The sequence below is a fragment of the Ascidiella aspersa genome, chromosome 3, assembly GCF_963924565.1.
Source record: "Ascidiella aspersa chromosome 3, kaAscAspe10.2, whole genome shotgun sequence".
Taxonomy (NCBI): Eukaryota; Metazoa; Chordata; class Ascidiacea; order Phlebobranchia; family Ascidiidae; genus Ascidiella; species Ascidiella aspersa.
Window position 1 is genome coordinate 352,039 of NC_139449.1, and position 17,617 is coordinate 369,655.

General features: G+C 36.8%; 1 protein-coding gene across 1 annotated transcript; it reads left to right on the top strand.

The window, feature by feature from the left end:
- Positions 1 to 211: 211 nt before the first annotated feature.
- Positions 212 to 16,119, top strand: LOC146157712 (ribonuclease inhibitor-like). Its single transcript, XM_083383601.1, has 5 exons — positions 212 to 445; positions 5,851 to 6,006; positions 12,434 to 12,589; positions 15,001 to 15,162; positions 16,051 to 16,119. The coding sequence occupies exons 1-5, from the start codon at positions 212 to 214 to the stop codon at positions 16,117 to 16,119; spliced, it is 777 nt and encodes a 258-aa protein (XP_083239727.1).
- The last annotated feature ends 1,498 nt before the right edge of the window (positions 16,120 to 17,617 follow it).

Here is a 17,617-nt window from a genome sequence, read left to right on the forward strand (position 1 = left end):
GCTATCTTTTTATTTATTGTGATTTTTTGCCGGTCCGTGAACATATTTTTATTTAATCAGTTCGTTTAAAAAATTTGGAACTTCTGCTTTAAACAACCATTGTTAGAACAATTCACACTTGTGACGTCACAGTGCCAATTGCTGGTTCAACCTACAATGTTATTTTTGTTGCTTTTTTAATATTTGTTGAAAACTGTGTTTAGTTATTGGAATGATTGTTGATTTGCAAGAATGCAATGAAGCAGTGATCCAGTCTTTCGCAAAGCACTTCCCTGTGGTGGCTGATTTTATCCACCGAACCATCGGTACAAGTTCATGCCACGCTTTGGGGCGGATGCTCCAGCATGTCGACAAAACAATCGAGAAGTTGGTTCTGAGGGACTGCAAGCTGACAAGTCAAGGTTGCGAACACATTTGCGAAGCAATCGGGAAAATGACTCACAAGGTAAAGTGCTTTCATGTAATTATCAGCATGTTGTCTCATTTAATTTATTCATATATTAATTTGTATTTGTTACATTATTGATATAAAGATTTCAATGCCATACCCTGGCTAACAGTTACTTGTAGCGTGGTTTCCCATATAAGGAAGCGTGTTAAAACAGAATCGCGCCCCCCCCCTGTTTTTAAAGGTACAGAATAAATATGAAATTAATTACCGGGACAACTTATTAGTTTACTTCAGGGGCCACAAACATGTTAAACGATTGGTTTATGAATGTTAGTTTGTAGCGTTTTTTTCCAAAGCATTAAAACTGTATTGCAAAGACTAAACAGGAATTGCGCTTTAAGCAAAAACGCATTGATCTATTAAATTATATTTTTATGGAGTTCAAAATCCTTATGACGCTTTGGCCTGAGACAGTGGTTCTCAAACTGGGGTCCGCGGTCCTTTTGGGGGCCGCAAGACAATTTCCTGGGACCGCGAAGCAACAAAAAATCAACACGACGCTCCTGAAGAAGAATTTTTTTTGTTTAATAAACTTTTCAGGCAGCTTACTTTTCCAAACAAAGTTGATTATTAGTTGTCCATTGACGTCATTGCACGCTTCAAGTTAAATTGTCCATTGTGACGTCATAGTGTTGCGTTGTGCTAGTAAGAGTTACGTTTTTACAGCTTGCTGCGCTGACACTGTGGGCTATATATGGTCACGGTTTTAAAACTGTTCGTGATTGCTTCACTCAAATAAAGTGATTCGTTAGAGGTTAACAAAAAATGTGGACACATTAGGTAATGGGTGTTTTTAATAATATTTGCACAACTTAACCATTTGAATTAGGTTTATTGAAAATAGTACTGCATATTATAGAGCAGGGATCGGCAACCTTTTTCTAGTCGCGGGCCAAAACCAAACTCAGAAAGATCTTTGCGGGCCGCACAAAATGTTAACTGAGAATTGTGTGATTGAAATGTTAGAACAACTGTGAATCAGGCGGGCCTCGGATATTTTTTGCGCTTAAAAACGTGTTTAATTACATTTAAGTGGCAGTAAAGTGTTGGCGCAAAGCGAGAAAAAAGCGTTTGTTTGGTTTAAAATTCGAGTCCACATCATCCATACTACTAATATTAGTAGTATCGTCATCCATACTACTAATGAAAAGTATAATAAAGCTACTTTGAGAAACGCGATAACCTTAATAGTTAATCTAGTTCAGCGTTTTTTAAGCTTTTAAGTTAGGGCAGACATGATGAGCAAAGCAAGCGCGATTTTTTTTTTGGTAAACAGACATTTCTTTTAAATTTGTTGCAAGTTTTTGTTACATTGCCGAAAATAAAAAAATGATAAAAAGTATATGTCCATTATTTTAAATACGTTTTCCGTTTGTCCGCTACGCGCTTGGCAGCCTTCCACGGCGCAAAGAAGCGCTGATCTAGTTCAAAAGACAGCATCAAAACATAAACAAATAGAAAATAAAGCACATTGAAATTTTTCGCACTTGCATAGTTAAAATGGTCAAAAAGTATGTGAAATGGACTGGTGTCTAGTTTGTCAAAGAGGCGGCGGGCCGGATGAATTACATCGGCGGGCCGTAGGTTGCCGACCCCTGTTATAGAGTATCCTTAGAGATGTGATCACAACATATCGCCACAAATTTATGATGACAATCAACAAAATCCGATAATTGGTGCCTGGGAGATTACGGTTAACATGGATTAAACTTCGCTGGGTTTCCGCCATTTTGTACTTGACGCGCATCATGTGCTTCATGTAGATCAGAAGTTCCCAACGTGGGCGGTACCGCCCCCTTGTGGGCGTTGGCGAGTTACAAGGGGGGTGTTTTTTTTCTCGTTTGGGGGGGCGCCGAACACGCATAAGGTGGCGTTACATAAAAGTACTTTCCACAAAACTTTACAAAAAGTTCACATATAAATAGTAACAAACAGCACTGTAATACTGTATGTAACATTTGAGCTTAAATGGCAACTTTCGTTCTAAGAACTTGTAGAAGTTCCCCCCCCCCCCCCCCATTCTTAACTTCTGACCTAACAATGTAAGGGTATTGTTCTTATGTAAGGTTGTTGTTGCGCTTAACCGTTTTATACGCGGGAAAATGTTTGTATATTTAAAACAGGGGTCGGCAATGTAATTCATTCGACCACCGCCTCTTTGACAAACTAGACACAGTCCATTTCACATACTGTTTGACTATTTTAAATAGTGCGAAAAATTTCAATGTGCTTTATTTTCTACCTCCGGTTTGTTTACGTTTTGATGCTGTCATATATCAGCGCTTCTTTACCGTTGCGCCGTGGAAGGCTGTCAAGTGCGTCGCGGACAAACGGAAAACGTATTCAAAAATGTTATACGTATATTTTTTAACATTTTTTTATTTTTTATTACCAACTTAAAAAACACAGTCTTGGAAATTATCGATGTAAACTGAAAAGTAAACGTTTGTTGTAGAAAATTCCGTTCTTCAAGAATGCGAAGAACATCTAATGTTATGTCAAATTTTTCCCTCATATCAGCCAAGGTTACCTGGTCAGACTGTAAACACAGCGATAACGAATGAATCGGGGTTAGCACATCGGCAAGTAAATGCTATAAAGACATAACATCAGATCTCTTCATCGGCCGTAAATAGCCACCGCTCTATGTTTTACATCACCACTCAAATTTACCGAAAAATAATTTCCTTTACCCTTTCCTTTGCTGTAAGTCCTCCAAGTTGAGCGCGGATTGCGCTGTACCCTCTTATCACATTCTTGATTGATAGCAGAGTATGACCCACCACTCTTGTGCAACAAACTGTCGTGGGCATTAAGGCACATTGGTTGAGGCCCTCAAAAGCCCGTCTAAGGTTTAGACGCTGTTACGGGCTGTTATGGTAAGGATAGTATAGCCCCATTAACAGGACAAGAACACTTTCGTATAGCTTGTTCTGTATTATAGCGTCTTTGAGGGAAAGCTGCAAACGATGTGCAAAGCAGTGGACAATCACAAACAAAAGCCAACTAACCTTGACGTAATCTCTTCCTTGCTTATACCCACTTCTAAAAGGGATTTTAAAATACTGTCATAAATACCTGCAGCATTCGGACTCTCTGGGCTTCCGAAGGCGACAAACTTAGTTTGCACCAAGCCCCTAACGCTATAGCGGACATGGACGGATGTCTGCTCCGTTATGCTGCTGTCCTAGTTCACACAACCAACAGTAATGGCAGATCGGTCTTCTGTGCTTAGCAATAGCGTGAGCGTTTCTCCATAAGTTGCCCATTCTTTTGCTGTATTGCTCATTAAGCTGATTGAATGCTATTAGAGCAGGAGCTGTCCCTGGTGATTTTGCCCTTCATAACACGAACGAGCTAATGCATGGACTTCACTTTGCTCGTGATAAGCAATCGACTCACTTAAAAGATTTGCACTCATCAAAAAATATTTTGGAAGTTGATCAATGTTTTATTTTGTCAAAATGCTCTATGGCCTGACTGTTTTCCATTTTTCTAAAAATCCTCGCGCTCTCTTTTTTTCGTATTCTGGTGTTTTTTTGATTGAGACGTTTGACCGCAGGTTGCTTAGCGCCACAAACAAAACACCGCATTTCGCCTAACAACACTATAGTTACTGACTGAACAGCAAATAATGACAAAATAATTGTAAATTTACAACTAAACCATTTACAAAGCTAACTTATGCACCAGAGGTTGTGTGCTGCGTGACGCCCATAGTGGATCGTTTCTATTTTCCAAGGGCGTCCGCAATGGTTTCGTTTCGTATCTAAACTTCACTGGACCGTTGCGCTCCCTGAAAACATCTTAAAAAACACTGTTTAAAAATATTATTATAAGACATTTGCAATTGAACTTATTGTTACCAAAAACTGCAGAATTGCTTGTAATTTTCGAATACAAACAATTCAATAAACACAAAAAAGTAAAATTCTTATCGTTGGGTACATCGCAAGTCCAATAAACTTTTCAAAGGCGTCAACGACTGGGTTAAACATTTTTTTAACTAACAACGTTTAAGTTAAAAAATAAACCTCATAACTATTTACCACTGCAGCAATGGCGATGTTTTTAAAACGGGACAAAGAGTCATTATTACGAGCTTCGAACGTGACTTCGATTAACCTTATTATTTGTGTAGTGTTGAATGTATTTGCACCTTAGTGTTAAAGGAAATAACTGGCGCTAAGTAATATTTCGCTTAGTAGTGGTGCTTAACACAAGTTGTCCTACACCAACTAATTACATTTCTCGCCGAAGCCACAGTCGGGCGAGTGGGTGTAAATCAGCACGGGTGGGGGATGGCCTGGTTGCCCTGTGATGCAACAATAAGCCAAAACAAAAACTCTTAACCACCCGAAATATAATACAGTGCAATGAATGTTCGGTTATTACGCGGCCCACCTCAGCCCAACAACTACATGATATGACCGAAATATTAAAAAATAACTCGTGGCCACTAAAAATTGCAAAAAGTTCCACATCGGGCCACAGTTTGCCGACCACTGTCTTAAAGGTACAAGGCTAATCCTGGACCTGTGTGACGTTATAATAAACATTGACAAAAAATATTGTGTGACAATACTAGCGCTGAAATAAAAACCAGAGGCAGCGATGTCACATTCCCTTTGTGTGCTTATGCAAACCATAAATCGTAACAAAAATACACCCCTATACATAAATTTAAAGATTGTCGCGACCCAAAGTGAACGCCTTTGCATTTGCAACTGATTAACGTCAATCGCGCGAAGCTAAAAAAGGGTTTCAAAATGGCAAGAGGTTTTTTAGAAGGAGACTTGACGCATTAAGACTATATTTAAAAACATGTGTACTGTTAGGTCAGTTTCACAAACCAACTTTTATTGAGTTGACAAAATTTGTATCAACGTACGGCCGCCCACACTTGTGTTTTCTTTAACATGCACACCTCTGCAGTAAATCAAACATTGCTATGTTTTGCTACCTTACCTTAAATTTTCGGCCAAAATTACTTGAAATTTGTTTCGGTATAAACTTAAGAGAATTTTTTTTGGAATAAAAAGTAAAATATTTTTTTGGCTTGCTTGCGAACATATACACCCTCACCCATTAGTGATTAAACATTAATTTAAACTACTTTTTAGTCGGGCAAATAGCTTAAGTTTATAACTACTCCATTATTAAAAATATTTGGTAATTGATTGAAATATCTAATACATATGCGGGTAATAATTTAGACTGTACCTTCCCTGACGTCACCTTAAAACAAACAATAAAACTTTTTGCGGTATTTTGCTACTTGTATATTTTCGTCCAAAATTACGTGAGATTTTGTTTCGCTCTTTGTACAAAATAATTTATTTCAACGAAACATTGAAGAGAAATATTTAAACTCACAACGTTATGTTTCTATGAATTAGTTGAAGGGGCTTTACCTCGGCCTCAACCAAATCCAAAACGCCGGAGTGAAAAGTTTGTCGGAGATTGTTCACAAGTTGGAGGTGTTGGTGTTGTTCAAATGTGGCATCACAGACATCAGTCCACTCACCGACGCCATCAAGAACAAAGATTGCAAAGTAGGTGGTTTTTAAAGTTGGATTCTCGAGAAGCAGTCAGAGGTACAGTAGCCAAACAAGCAAGTTCGTGAAATTTAATAAAAAATGTTGCATTTATAATTTAGCAAAAAGTAAAAATAAAATGTTTTTGTTTTTTAGTTTCTCTTAGGTACACATACACCCATTAGTTATTAAACATTATTTTAAACAACTTTATTAGCCGAGTGAATAACTCATTCCATAATTTTTTTGTTAATTTATTCAAGCAATAAATCCATTTTTTGCTACAGTTTTTTGCTACACAAGCAAATTCTTGAAATTTAACAAAAATAATAAATTTATAATTTGGAAGGATAATATTGTTAATTTTTATCAAAGATAGTATACATTCGTGTTTTGCTACTGCACCTTTGATACGTGGGTAGTGATTTTAAACCGTTCCTACACCTTTGTCACATTAAATCAAACATTGAAACGTTTGGCTACTTTACCTTTGCAACGAAATTTCTTAAAAAAATTTTGTTTTGTTTTATTTTTTTAATGTTATATTTCTGACTTTAGCTACTGCACCTTCAGCATGCAGGTAATAATTTAAACTGTACCTTAGCCAAACAAATCTGACCCAAAATGTGTGGCATGTTATTATGTTTGCTACTTTACCTCCACCGCTTTAGTGCCCTTAATTGTAAATGTGTTTTGTGTCGACCGATTCACCCACAAAGTGCCAGCTGTGGTAAACCATCTCACTAAATAAATAGACCGTCTGTTACGTGCTTAATTAGCACTACAAAATTATCACCGGTTGCTAATTACGCCGACTGTAAATCCTAACATTCATTATTAATTTTGCGCCTTTGTTCTTAAATGTAGGGCTAGGAATTAGGTTTTCGCATTTCGAGACATGTATAATTGTATATTAACGTAATATTCTTGTGCGCTGTGGTGTTCGCCGTTAATTGGACTTTGGACATGTTTTTTTCCTGTCTCCAAACATTTCTGCAAATCTCACAATCATTTATCGCTTGTTTTTCGGCGCGGTTTAACTTCTCACTAAAAGGTCCGCCCAATGTTATCTTTCCACGAAACGGCCGCCCTGTAAGGCGGGCCTGGGGTTTCCGGGAGGGCGTCGGTTCCCGTGAAAAGGAGTTTTGTTTTAGCGTATATTACGAGCGGCTCACCGCCTACAGGAGAGAGACGTCTGGGTGTAGCCTTGTGAAATTAGCGAGTAAAACTTTAAGTTTCATTTTGCTCTGTCTGTCGCCTTTGTAAGTAGTTGTGTGTGTCTAAGTGTCATTATTGTTTGTGGTGTGGTAATATTCTACTCTTGCAACCAATACATCTGTACATTGGGTTTTCTTGTTGTGGTCTTTAATATAAGTTCTCTTTGGTAGGTTATTTATTGCCCGGAAAATAAGAACTCACAGCGACTTTACAGGAGGTCTAGGTAATTTTCTAGAATTACTAGTAAAGTCGTAACACCGTCCTAAATAAATAATAATAATTAACCAATGGGTCAAATTCACCAATAATATGTATTCACTGCTGAGAGCCCAAGGGTAACAACTTTAATATTTTAATGCTGTGAAGTTTATAAATACTGCATTAACTAATTAAAATATTTTTGTAACTAACCCAGGGTTTTCGGCCACGGAGCGGTAATTGAGGGGCCACGGGCATAGGCGTAGCCAGGGGGTGACAGGGGCCAAGAAAAAAGACCTAAAACCCTCCCCCCGAAAAAGATAAATATTGTACTCCTAATAATTAATTTGTTGGTAGCGTTCATGAACAGTTCCACAACAATCACAGGCACGCCACACCTTCAATTGTCATACACTGTTACGTCACAGACGATATAGTCATTTTGTTTCTGCTATCTGAATGGTTTTGAGTATTGCGCTAAAACTCAGTCAGTTGCTGCTCGAAACGGTTTGAGCTTTCATATTATTTGTCTTCGATACGGCAGTTGATACACTGGACTGGAAAAAGCGATCAAGTTTTAACGAGCCTCGCTGGCGGGAAGCGAATAATGGAATTTTAATCGTAGTGTCATTACGGATTCGTAGTAAATAGTTATTTATTTATGTTTTATATACACTCGATTTATCGCTGTGAGGTATCAGCTTCAGTCTCAACTTTTACCTACTCAGCGTGTCTTGTTTTTTTCTGCATCGATAGGCGGTGCACCAAACCAAATACTCTCACTAGTTCAAAATATTTGACCACACAAAACATTTTAGGCTGGCTACAGGCACGACTCTCTAGCTAGGTATTGCAAAACCAAAATGTCACCACTTTTATTAATTGCCAGTTATTATGACTGTAAAACTTTCTTGTAACGTTTTGTAACTCATTTTTCAGACACGTTTTTTGAACCGGCAGTATAGGGATGTTTAAAGTAGAATATCGGTTAATTTTTGTTTGTTTATCGCAGAAAGTTACGCCTAATCCTACGTACGTGGGTGGCAAGTTTAGATAAAGGCCTGTCGCTCTGGCGAAACATTAACTGTGCTGCTTTATATGTAGCCATGTAGTGCGGCGTCAGCGTTTTTTCGGGCGGCCAATTACTTGCCGATAATATTAATTGTCGGTCAAATGCCGTTGGTCGAGACCTAATATTCAGCTAGGTTATGCATGTAAAAAAAGTAAAAAATCCATAAATCATTCGCTTGGCTGAGTACAAAATAGAGCCAAATATAAAAAAAATACCTTGGCAGGAACCAGCTTTGTAATGAGTAATTAGTTAACTTAAATAAAAATAACTGATTTATTAAAATTTTCAGCAACTAAGTGCCTTTATTTGTTGGTTAATGGTTGTATGTGATATTAACCTGGAGAAGTAAAAACACATAAATACAATGCTAGTTATTTTTAAGCAGGGGCCACGAGGGTTGAGAGCCTTTCAAAGGGGGCCACGAGGCATAAAAGGTTGAGAACCACTGAACTAACCTATCAAAGTTATTTCGTTCCTATTAGTACAAGTTTGAGTTGTTAATTCATATGGAAATTGGAATAAAAAATGTGTTCAATCACAGAAAATTTTTGAAGAGAAATAAAGTTATTTATTATACCCAAACTTGCTACTTTACCCACCATCGCGCCAATAAAATAACATGTAAGCACTTCCCAGTGAAGTAACAGTTGAAACACACAATAAGACCTATAAAGTAACAATATTTAAAGCCGGATGCTCTATAATACTATAGTGTTAAGACCAACAACAATAAAACAACACTTTGTGCCCCCTATTCACGTTTAAAAAAATATTAATATAAAATATGTTCCCTAACGTCACGAGAGGTTTATGATGTCATAATGAAAACCACCAGTTAAAGTTTAACTGCTAAATAACGGAAATATTAAGTATTTGTGGCCCTACGACAGCAAGTATACCTTTGTTAGGATCAGAATAGATCGCCACTATATGTTTCCCTTCATCGTTTTACAGCATTCGAATTTTCCTTGCAATAACGCCATTAATAGCGTGATTTAACATAACTTGCTATTATAGAGTTCATGAATCACCGCGGCGCAACATGCGAAAGTATACATAGCGCTTTGGTGCTCATTAAATTTAAGGGCGAGCGGCTATCAATCAGCACTCGCCCGATTGCCGAAATAGCACTCGCCAAATTTGTTGGCAAGCCGTCTGCAAATTTCCGTCCTAGCGCGGTCATTTCTTGGGTTATCGTTAACCTGTCTTATGGTTTCTATACGTAAACATTAGTTTTCATAAAAGTCTGTTCGTTTATTTCCAAGCATGGATAAACAAATTAATGAACCATAAAGCAGTTCACGCTTAAAACAATGTAAACATTTGGAACACAATACAGGTTTTTTTTAGTAATTTTAATAAAAATGTCAAAGCCATAATATTCGATAAAATCAACATTTCGCAATTTACAGACGTTTCAGCAATAACGCATGCCATCATCAGTGTAAAAATCAAGTGAAGATAAAAGCGATAAAACATCGATGTAAAGAGTGTAAACAATTCCTTAAATATATTTTTTTACAATCTTTAGTGAAAAAATAACACTGACAATATTTACAAGCTGATATGAGAGCTACACGAGCTAATGAGAGCATTTTTCATTTCAACATTTGTCAATTGTAGCTTGGTCACAATCACTGTCCTTGTCGTATTCATCCGAGCTGCAATCAGCGTCAACGACGACAGATCTTGATGGCGATTCTTTTTGTGTTACTTTTCTGCGGCGTTTAGCTCCATTTAGCCACACGTTAATGGCTTGTTGTGGGGTCGAATTGTGTAAGATTAGCGGAGCACATTTGCACCACCGTCAAGTGGTTCATCGTATCAGTGGCTATAGACGGTTCCTCAAACAAGTTTTCGTCTCAACCGGTGCGCCGCGTGCATCAGCGTTTCTCAACCGGTGCGAAGGCTGCTAGGTGCGCCGCAAGCGATAGTAAAAAACATATCGGAATAAGACTTTAATGTACAAAATAACGTTTTTAGTCTCAAAGGCTGAAAGTCCCTTTAAAGATATGCAACTATAAAACCCATATAATAAAAAAATGCAGGCAATTTAAGAGAAATATCGGTACACCTCAAAAACTTCGCGCTCGCTTCGCTCGCAAGGTGCGCCGCCACGTTTTTATACGTCTCTAGGTGCGCCCCCAAGTATAAAAGGTTAAGAACCACTGGGCTAGACGGTTCCTCCAACAAGTTTTCGTCAATTTAATGTTGCTGAATCCACGCTCGTTTTCGGAAGAGCTAGCCGGCAAACAAAGCAGTGAATCAATAAGAGCAAAAATGTTGCTGTAATCGTCACCAAATGAACGACCAACCTCATCCCAAGATAGTTTCGCGACCGATTCCTTGAATCTAAATAAAATACTGCAATTACTAAAATATATTATAATTTTAGATTGACGCTGATACCGTCTGCATAAATGCATCTTTAGCAGCCGCCATTTTTCTGCCACGCTAACACTATATATATATTCCAGCGCTTACGAGCAATGTGGAATAGTGTGTACAGATCATTTGCACTTCTTTATCTCCAAATACTGCAAAATATGAGAAATGATCAAACTTAAAACTGTAGTTATTCCATAACCAGTTACTTTTAATTTCTTCTTTGTCAAACGAAGGCCATCTTGGGAAGCTTGCAATCGCTGTGGCTGATACGAAGCTGTCAGTTCCAACAGAAAATCTTTTTAGTAGCGCATAAATTACTTTTTCCACACAAATTTTTGCTGACTTGTTCAGTTATATGGCTGAACCGCAAATAATGACAAAATAATTGTAAATTTACAACTAAACCATTTACAAAGTTAACCATATGCACCAGAGGTTCTGTGCTGCGTGACGCCCATAGTGGGTCGTTTCTATTTTCCAAGGGCGTGCGCAATGGTTTCGTTTCGTATCTAAACATAATTGCGATATAAAATATTTACAGACAGTTATTTTTTAAGCTTTGGCTTGGCTGACCGCTATGAACTTAAGAGATCGCAACAACATTCTTACGTAGACTAATTGCTAATTCTCGGCTGTAGCACAAGTAGGCGATATTTTAAATACCGCATTGTTCAGTGGGACGTTTCGGTCCCTCAAAACATCTTAAAAAACACTGCTTACAAACATTATTATAAGACATTTGCAATTGAACTTATTGTTACCGAACAACTGCAGTAATTGCTTATAATTTTTGAATACAAACAATTAAATAAATACAAAAAAGTAAAATTATTATCCTGGGTACATCACAAGTCCAATAAACTTTTTTAAAGGCGTCAACGACTGGGTTAAACATTTTTTTTAATTAACAACGTTTAAGTTAAAAAATAAACCTCACAACTATTTACCACTGCAGCAATGGCGATGTTTTTAAAACGGGACAAAGAGTCATTATTACGAGTTCAAACGTGACCGCGGTTTACATTCTGCTTAAAATATCGATACCGCAATAAAACGTGCCGCGCACCAACATTTGTGTTTTCTTTAACATGCACACCTCTGCAGTAAATCAAACATTGCTATGTTTTGCCACTTTACCTTAAATTTTCTGCCAAAATTACTTGAAATTTGTTTTGTTATAAACTGAAGAGAATTTTTTTCGAAATAAAAGTAAAAAGTTTTTTTGGCTTGTTTGCGAACATATACACCCTCACCCATTAGTGATTAAACATTACTTTAAACTACTTTTTAGTCGGGAAAATAGCTTAAGTTTATAACTACTCCATTATTAAAAGTATTTGGTAATTGATTCAAATATCTAATACATATGCGGGTAATAATTTAAACTGTACCTTCCCTGACGTCACCTTAAAACAAACAATAAAACTTTTTGCGGTGTTTTTGCCACTTGTATATTTTCGTCCAAAATTACTTGAGATTTTGTTTCGCTTTATTGTACAAAATAATTTATTTCAACGAAACATTGAAAAGAAATATTTAAACTCACGACGTTATGTTTCTATGAATTAGTTGAAGTGGCTTTCCCTCACCCGCAACCAAATCCAAAACGCCGGAGTGAAAAGTTTGTCGGAGATTGTTCACAAGTTGGAGGGGTTGTGGTTGGACGATTGTGGCATCACAGACATCAGTCCACTCACCGACGCCATCAAGAACAAAGATTGCAAAGTAGGTTGTTTTTAAAGTTGGTTCTCGATAAGCAGTCAGAGGTGCAGTAGCCAAACAAGCAAGTTCGTGAAATTTAATAGAAATGTTCCTTTAAAATGTAGCAAAAAGTAAAAATAAAATGTGTTTTTTGCAGGTTATCTTAGGTGCACATACACCCATTAGTTATTAAACATTATTTTAAACAACTTTATTAGCCGAGTTAATAGCTTATTCCATAAAAATATTTGTTAATTCATTCAAACAATAAATCCATTTTTGCTACAGTTTGCCAAACAAGCAAATTCGGAAAGTTAAATGATAAATTTATAATTCAGCATGATTATATTGTTAATTTTTATCAAAGATTGTATATAGTCGTGTTTTGCTACTGCACCTTTGATACGTGGGTAGTGATTTTAAACTGTACCTACACCTATGTCACATTAAATCAAACATTGAAACGTTTTGCTACTTTACCTTTCCAACGAAATTTCTTAAAATTTTGTTTTGTTTTATTTTTTTAATGTTATATTTATGACTTTATCTACTGCACCTTCAGCATGCAGGTAATAATTTAAACTGTACCTTAGCCAAACAAACGTGACGAAAAATGTGTGGCATGTTATTATGTTTGCTACTTTACCTCCACAGCTTTAGTGCCCTTAATTGTAAATGTGTTTTGTGTCGACCGATTCACCCACAAAGTGTCAGCTGTGATAAACATCTCACTAAATAAATAGACCGTCCTAAATAAATAATAATAATTAACCAATGGGTCAAATTCACCAATAATATGTATCCACTGCTGTGAGCCCAAGGGTAACAACTTTAATATCTTAATGCTGCGAAGTTTATAAATACTGCATTAACTAATTAAAATGTTTTTGTAACTAACCCAGGGTTTTCGGTCACGGAGCGGTAATTGGGGGGCCACGGGCATAGGCGTAGCCAGGGGGTGACAGGGGCCAAGAAAAAAGACCCAAAACCCTCCCCCCGAAAAAGATAAATATTGTACTCCTAATAATTAATTTGTTGGTAGCGTTTATGAAGAGTTCCACAACAATCACAGGCACGCCACACCTTCAATTGTCATGCACTGTTACGTCACAGACAACATAGTTATTATGTTTGCTGTACTTTTAGTAATGTAACTTTAATATTTTTAGTCATTTTGTTTCTGCTATCTGAATGGTTTTTGAGTATTGCGCTAAAAACTCAGTCAGTTGCTGCTCGAAACGGTTTGAGCTTTCATATTATTTGTCTTCGATACGGCAGTTGATGCACTGGACTGGAAAAAGCGAAGTTGTAACGAGCCTCGCTGGCGGGAAGCGAATAATGGAATTTTAATCGTAGTGTCATTACGGATTCAAAACATTTTAGGCTGGCTACAGGCACAACTCTCTAGCTAGGTATTGCAAAACCAAAATGTCACCACTTTTATCACTTGCCAGTTATTATGACTGTAAAACTTTCTTGTAACGTTTTGTAACTTATTTTTCAGGCACGTTTTTTGACCCTTCAGTATAGGGATGTTTAAAGTAGAATATCAGTTAATTTTTATTTGTTTATCGCAGAAAGTTACGCCTTATCCTACGTACGCGAGTGGCAAGTTTAGATAAAGGGCTGTCGCTGTGGCGAAACATTAACTGTGCTGCTTTATATGTGGCCATGTTGTGCGGCGTCAGCGTTTTTTCGGGCGGCCAATTACTTGATGAGTTCATAAATCAAAGTGGACTTAAACCTGCTGTTTTCAGTTCAACAAATGTCAAACTGAAATGAATTATAAATGCATTTCACAAAAAAGTATTTTTCTTTAATTGAAGTTTGTTCTTTTGAAAAATTTGTTTCTTTTTTTTTATAAATTACACACTATGATTTCAATTAGGCCTTCGTTGACCTCAAGAAAAATAGAAACTTCGCAGTTGCTGAAGTGTTATGTCTCAATATAAAAAGTATTTGCTTAAATGCTTAGGTGGGAACACAGTAAGAAAATGTTGCCGTTGTCAAATTGTGATTTTTCGAGGCCATTTAAGTTTGCAACAAACACAAAAATTATAATTTGCCAAAGCCACCAACTGATAAAACAAATATCATACAACAGTGGTTATTTTTATGTGGCCACACAAAACCTGTTTTTGTCGGTAACATATTATAACCACTCGGTATGTCACTTCACATTCATCATATTTAAACTACTTGGTTGTTTGAATATTTATTTTGTTTTGAATCATATTCCACTTCTCTTTCCCCGATATATTAACATTCACTGCCATATCTAAAAAACTCTAAATTATCAGTTAGTTGCCGTTTCGGTAAGTGATGAAATCCGACATTAAGGTGCTGAACATTATCACCTGGAGCTATTTGGTGCCTTGACGCCATTTGTGGCTCACTTTCAAAATCTAACCTCGCTCTTCAATTTGTTGTTTCAGATCAAGTTGCTGGTTCTGAGTATGAACCGCATCGACGACGAAGGAGCTCTTGCGCTTTCTCGCGTCCTCCCAAACATCGAGAGGTTGAGGGTCGAAGATTGTGGCTTCACTAAGGAAGGCGAGGAGGTGATCAGATCGAAACTGAGAGAACTTGGACTTAAAGTGAGTAACAACAACAAATACAACAACAAATTAATGTTTCAACAGAAGTCAAGGAAATAAACTTTTTTTGTTTTCGGCGTTTATAAAATAAATCTTAATTTGGAAGTAAAGCTTATTATTTTAACACAGCGCCGCACTTTATTGACGTTTTTTTACCAAATTCGCCCAGATTATCAGGATTAACACAAAAATATGCACAACCAAATAAAAACACGGTTTCGACTCAATTCGCGTCATTTTGTGACGTTTGTACCTCGGACAAAATGTGCATTGTGCGCTTATGACGTAACAGTAGGTCCATTGATGAGACGAAACAACTTAAACAAAATATTGCGAAGTCATGTTAATAACATCCGTGATATTATTTGCGTTGATATTAGAAACAAATTTAAAAAAACTTTAATTTTTGACAAGTTGTTGAATATCCGAAGTAAACTAGTAATAATCGGAATAAACTATTACAATGGTGATTAGGAGGTTACAGCAAATACGATAAAATATATATTTGGAAGTTAAGCAACGAAATATAGAAATATAATGCAAAAGTAATATATTTTCATAATCATGTACTTTTAATAACAACGGCCTATGTTAAAATGCTTCTTGACAAACAATTTGTCTGGTAGCACTTTTTATAAAGTCACTCAATGTGGGGTTGCCAGTAAAAAATTATAAAAAGCCTTCATTAAAAAAAAAAATAGAGTTTGCGGAATAAACCTAGAACACATATTTATTATATTATCTTAAATTATTTTTCGATTGTCACCTTTCTTATGTAAATTGTGAAAGTAACATCACTCACTACATATTTACATCATTTAGCTCAGTATACATTACGTATTGAATATAATTATTCACTGTGCCTCTTCTTAGCTATTGTTTAAACAGATTTTCTCAACCGTGGCCCTCGGCCCCCCTGGGGGCCACGGAGCGGTCATTGAGGGGCCACAGGCATAACTCTCTAGCTAGACATTACAAAACCAAAGTTTCACTATTTTTAAAATTTCACAGCTAACTTAATTTTGTGTTTTTTATTATTACTGTAAACCTTTCTTGTAACGTTTTGTAACCCATTTTCTGGCACGTGCCTGACTCGTCAGTATAGGGATGTTTAAAAGTAGAATATTAGATCATTTTTAATCGTTTTATCGTGGAAAGTTATGCCTAATTGGCCGCTCGCGTGTGGCAAGTTTGGTTAAAGGCCTGTCGCTGTAATTACTGTGCTGCTTCATACATAGCCATGCAGTGCGGCGTCAGCGTTTTTTCGGGCCGGCCATTTTTACTTACCGATACCCTTTTGCCTATAATAAAGTGTCCAACAAATGCTGTTAAGCGAGCAACTAATGTGTATTTGGTTTGCAATTTCCATTAAGAGCGTTCAGTTGCAAAATAAACATTCCATCGAAAAACGCATAAAGTACGCTACAGGGTTATTCAAATATTCAAGGTCATATTTAGGCCAACATTCAAGTAGGCTAATAGTAACGCGTTAATAAAAGGAAAATTGAGAAATCATCTCGACGAATGTAATGACACCGCTTGGCTCACTACAAAACAGAGCCGACTTAAAAAAAAACTTGGCGGCGTCGAAGAACAAACTAAAATGTTGAGAACCACTGGTTTAAATTTTCATTCTGTAACCATGCATCTTTAAATAATTTTACATACTATGCTTTTAATGTCTAATTTGGCAACCCTGCAACTAAATTAATGTTTAGTACAAGCTTTCTACGACCGTGAAATACAATTTCAACTTAAAAAAATATTTAACACTAGACGAAATACCCGGCGTTGCCCAGGTTAAATAGAATATTTACCGGTTATTCGTAAGATCTTCGTAAACATAAATAATGCAAACATATTTTTTTAAATGTCATAACAAATTTGCTTATGCCTAAACGTTTGCAAATACGTAATCCCCGTGGTAAACTGCGTCAAACGTGAGAACATTTTCTCGCAGTGTGCCATTTCATATACTTTTCGACTATTTTAACTACGTAAGTGCGAAACATTTTCGCGCTTCGCACGAATGACTTTCATACGTCCGTTTTGTTTACATTTTAATGCTGTCTTTTGAACAGCGCTGCTTTACCGTTGCGCCGTACAGGGCTGCCAAGTGCATCGCGGACAAATGGAAAACGTATTCAAAAATATTGGACATATTTTTGTATTTTTTAGTTTCGGCAATGTAATAAAACTTAAAAAAAAAATTAAATAAGAAATGCCGTTATACCAAAAAAAATCGCGATCGCTTCGCTCGCCAGGCGCCCCTTTCTTAAAAAGGTTAACAACACTGATTTTAGAACTATTTAAGTGGCGTTTTTATGTTGTGCTGGTGGAATAACACCCGGGAAAACGATCTTGGTTTAGTATTGCAGGTGGCGAAAGACGTGCTTGTAATTTAGCGTGGTCCCGTACATGGATCTACCACTATCAATCACATATATTTCACTTG

Bases quoted from the DNA above. Each gene is read 5' to 3' on its own strand.
- LOC146157712 (XM_083383601.1), top strand. From the start codon at position 212: ATGATTGTTGATTTGCAAGAATGCAATGAAGCAGTGATCCAGTCTTTC. The intron at 6,007-12,433 runs GTAGGTGGTTTT...TCTATGAATTAG, and splicing joins TCAAGAACAAAGATTGCAAA to TTGAAGTGGCTTTCCCTCAC. The intron at 15,163-16,050 runs GTGAGTAACAAC...TTGTTTAAACAG, and splicing joins TGAGAGAACTTGGACTTAAA to ATTTTCTCAACCGTGGCCCT.